Source organism: Rhincodon typus, chromosome 28, assembly GCF_021869965.1.
Source record: "Rhincodon typus isolate 14 chromosome 28, sRhiTyp1.1, whole genome shotgun sequence".
Lineage (NCBI taxonomy): Eukaryota > Metazoa > Chordata > Chondrichthyes > Orectolobiformes > Rhincodontidae > Rhincodon > Rhincodon typus.
In genome coordinates, this window is record NC_063359.1 from 42,008,494 (window position 1) to 42,012,197 (window position 3,704).

The window sequence follows — 3,704 nt, forward strand, 5'->3', positions numbered from 1 at the left end:
AGTCAGTGTGTGTGGGACTGTACCCCAGTGAGAGTCAGTGTGTGTGGGAGTCGTATCCCAGTGAGAGTCAGTGTGTGTGGGAGTCGTATCCCAGTGAGGGTCAGTGTGTGTGGGGCTGTACACCAACTATGATTTAATCATTTTCTCCCTTCATTTTAGCTGGGAAAAGTCTATGGGATTGAGTCATTTGTGCTGTCCCCGGCAGAAACGAAGGATCTTTATCCCTTGATGAATGTGAATGATCTCTATGGTACACTCTATGTGCCCACTGATGGTACCATGGACCCAGCCGGAACCTGTTCCACCTTGGCCCGAGCTGCCACAGCTCGAGGTGCATCGGTGAGTTAATTGCTCTCCATTAGAGTAAATCCTCTTTGGCTTGAAGGTGATGTTGGGTTTCTGCCATCTGGTAATAGGCCCTAACTCTATGACAACATGTTCCTAGTCTTCAGATTTTATCTTTCTCTTTTACATTGTGTGATTATGGACTGAATTGGGAACAGGACTGTTTTCCAACAAAGGGCTAAGGGGGGAAATGCTACTTTTTGAAAAAGCAAGTTCCTGAACCTCAGTGTAAGTTGTGGTTAGTTTGTTGCTTTAGAAGCAGTGGAGGGAGGGGGAAATAGACCACATGGCACCAGGATGTGAATAAGATCCGATTTAGCCTTCTTGAATGGTTGCAATCCATGGAGTATTGGAGGCCCATAGTGCTATTAAGGAGAGCACTTTCTTTAGTCTAGAAATCACCCAAAGATGCTTCACAGGAGCAAAAACGGAACCTGAGCCACAACAGGGATCCACGCTGCTTCACTTCACCAGCTTGGGAGCGTGGGAATTGAGCAGTCCCTGGGAAAGACTGTGTTAGGTGTTTAGTAATAGAGGAAGTGTTACAGCTTGGGGAGCAAGGGGTCAGAGCGAGGGGCCACTGTCAGAGCGAGGGGTCACTGTCAGAACGAGGGGTCACTGTCAGGGAGATGAGGCACTGTCAGGGAGATGAGGCACTGTCAGAGCGAGGGGGTCACTGTCAGAGCGAAGGGGCCATTGTCAGAGCGAGGGGGTCACTGTCAGAGCGAAGGGGCCATTGTCAGAGCGAGGGGTCACTGTCAGAGCGAGGGGTCACCGTCAGGGAGACAGGATAGTGTCAGGGAGACGGGATAGTGTCAGGGAGACGGGATACTGTCAGGGAGACGGGATAGTGTCAGGGAGACGGGATACTGTCAGGGAGACGGGATACTGTCAGGGAGACGGGATAGTGTCAGGGTGACGGGATAGTGTCAGGGAGACGGGATAGTGTCAGGGAGACGGGATACTGTCAGGGAGACGGGATAGTGTCAGGGAGATGGACATTGTCGGGTTGGAAATGATGAACCCCAAGGCTCCAGTTGTATCCTCAATATCTCAGACCAGTTTGATCTGGGAACAGGAATCATACTGTTACAATGTACTAAGGACTCAAATATAGGAGATTTGGGGAACTGATTAAGAAATTTCATAAGGCATAGACAACAGAACAGACCAGGGGGACTGAGATTAAAAGAATTGAATTTGTTCACTATAGAGTTGCTGTAACCTGACGGAATAGTACAGAAGGTAGGACGGGCTGATTGGCCTCCTCTGCAACTCAATGTGGTCCTGGGAAAGCTGCGCTGTTCATTTAATCACACAACGATTGAATCTGAAAAAAAAAAGTTCTAAAAAAACGTTTTAGCTGCGAATCCATTTAGACATTGGCAGGCTCAGGATTGTTCCTGATTACTGCACTGAGAAGTGTAAATGGAGAAAATCTCATCATATTTTTCTCTTTGCCTTTTAGTGATTTAACCATCTCAGATATAACGGTCAGGGGTCATGGGACAGTGGTCAGAGGTTAGATTTCTCTCTGTGCTCTGGTAACTGACACTTGCTGTTTCTCCATCCTTTCATTCAGGTGATTGAGAACTGTCCAGTGACAGGGATCCAGGTGAAGGTCGATCATTACGGGGTCAGGCGGGTCACGGGGGTACAGACTGATTGTGGAACAATACAGACTACTTGTGTGATTAACTGTGCAGGTGAGATAAAGCAAACACCAGGAACAGAGCTGCAGTTAGCCGTGAAAGTACTGAGGGTATTCATACGTGCTGTAGTTTCTACCAGTCATTGCTGGGATACAGGGGGACAGAAATGAAGTGGAACCCTGGAAGATACAGGTTCTAAATCTCCACAGCACTAACTGCATCACACACAAATTAAACCTCCCATCAGAAGATTTCAAAATGCTTCACAGCCAATTAAAAACTTCAGAAAAGTGTCATTTGACAATCTACAGAAAAATGCCAGCCCATTTGTGCATAGCAAGATCTCACAAACATGTAGTACTGACACTCCGACAGTACGGCTCTCCCTCAGCGCTGACCCTCCGACAGTGCGGCACTCCCTCAGCGCTGACCCTCCGACAGTGCGGCACTCCCTCAGCACTGACCCTCCGACAGTGCGGCGCTCCCTCAGCACTGACCCTCCAACAGTGCGGCGCTCCCTCAGCACTGACCCTCCAACAGTGTGGCGCTCCCTCAGCACTGACACTCCGACAGTGCGGCGCTCCCTCAGCACTGACCCTCCAACAGTGCGGCGCTCACTCAGTACTGACCCTCTGACAGTGCGGCACTCCTTTGGTACTGACGCTCTGTCAGCATTGACCCTCTGACACTCCGTTAGTACTGCAGTGTGGGTATCAGCCTGGATTAAGTGACTGTGTGGCAGTTATTGATCCCGTGAAGCTTCAGTGTGATGGTCAGGACTCCCTGACCTTCAGAGTGCACATTAAAATGTAGATCCAACTTGGATGAAATAAAGAAAAATTGGTTAAGGGAGGTGGAGCAGGTTGAGTAACCTGGATTGGACAAATACCTTGATCAGTGTTGAATTGCAGCATGTCCTGAATGGGCAGAGTGGCCTGTCTCTGTGTTGTAATCTTGGTGCATTACTGCTTAAGGTTCCATGTTTGAGACCACCTCATTGGAAGTGAGGAAAGGTGCTGTTTGCAGTGTGGCCAGCAGAGAGCAGTGTTTACCATGATTGCTGTGTTGCTGACTGACTCTGTTCTGTTCAGGTGTGTGGGCTCGGGCACTGGGGGAAATGGCAGGAGTCAATGTCCCACTCATTGGCATGCGCCACGCATATGTGGTGACAGAGCGAATTGAAGGAATCCAGGTAAGTGCCGGTGCTACGAGCAGGGTGAGGGACTGTGTGGAGTTAGTCCTGTGTGGTTTGTAGTGTCTGGATCCAGCTCCAAATGTGTTGACATGTTGTATCTAGAGCAGAACCAGCTGCTTCTTCCAACCCAACTTGCCTCCTCTGAGGACACTGACTTTGCTTGGGATATGGAATCCACTAGTTGGTCCATCACTCTGCATGCACCAATGTCCATGTAACTGTGGGTGGCATCGCAGCTAATCAGACCCTATCCTGAATCAACATGGAACACATTTAACAGCAGGTTTCATTCGGCAGTGAGCAGAATGCCCGTAGTTACTGTTATTAGCCCTTTCTAACTGTGTAAAAGTCAGACTTGCATTTCCACATTGCAGCTTGTCTCCTTGTGAAATCCCACAGACAGTGCTGTGATTGTGAACTTATGATGCAGGTATTGCCATTACCCTCCAGCTCCTTCAGTGAGGCAGAACCACCCTCATCTGTCACAGACTGGCTTTAGATAGAGAGAAACT

General features: G+C 49.0%; 1 protein-coding gene across 1 annotated transcript in view; it reads left to right on the forward strand.

Annotated features, from left to right (window-relative positions):
• Nucleotides 1–3,704, forward strand: part of LOC109938339 (sarcosine dehydrogenase, mitochondrial-like) — a 33,220-nt gene that overhangs the window by 13,834 nt on the left and 15,682 nt on the right. Inside the window, 3 exon segments of the mRNA XM_048613425.1 lie at nucleotides 160–339; nucleotides 1,928–2,051; nucleotides 3,089–3,189. Of these exon segments, the coding sequence (XP_048469382.1) occupies nucleotides 160–339; nucleotides 1,928–2,051; nucleotides 3,089–3,189 (405 nt within the window).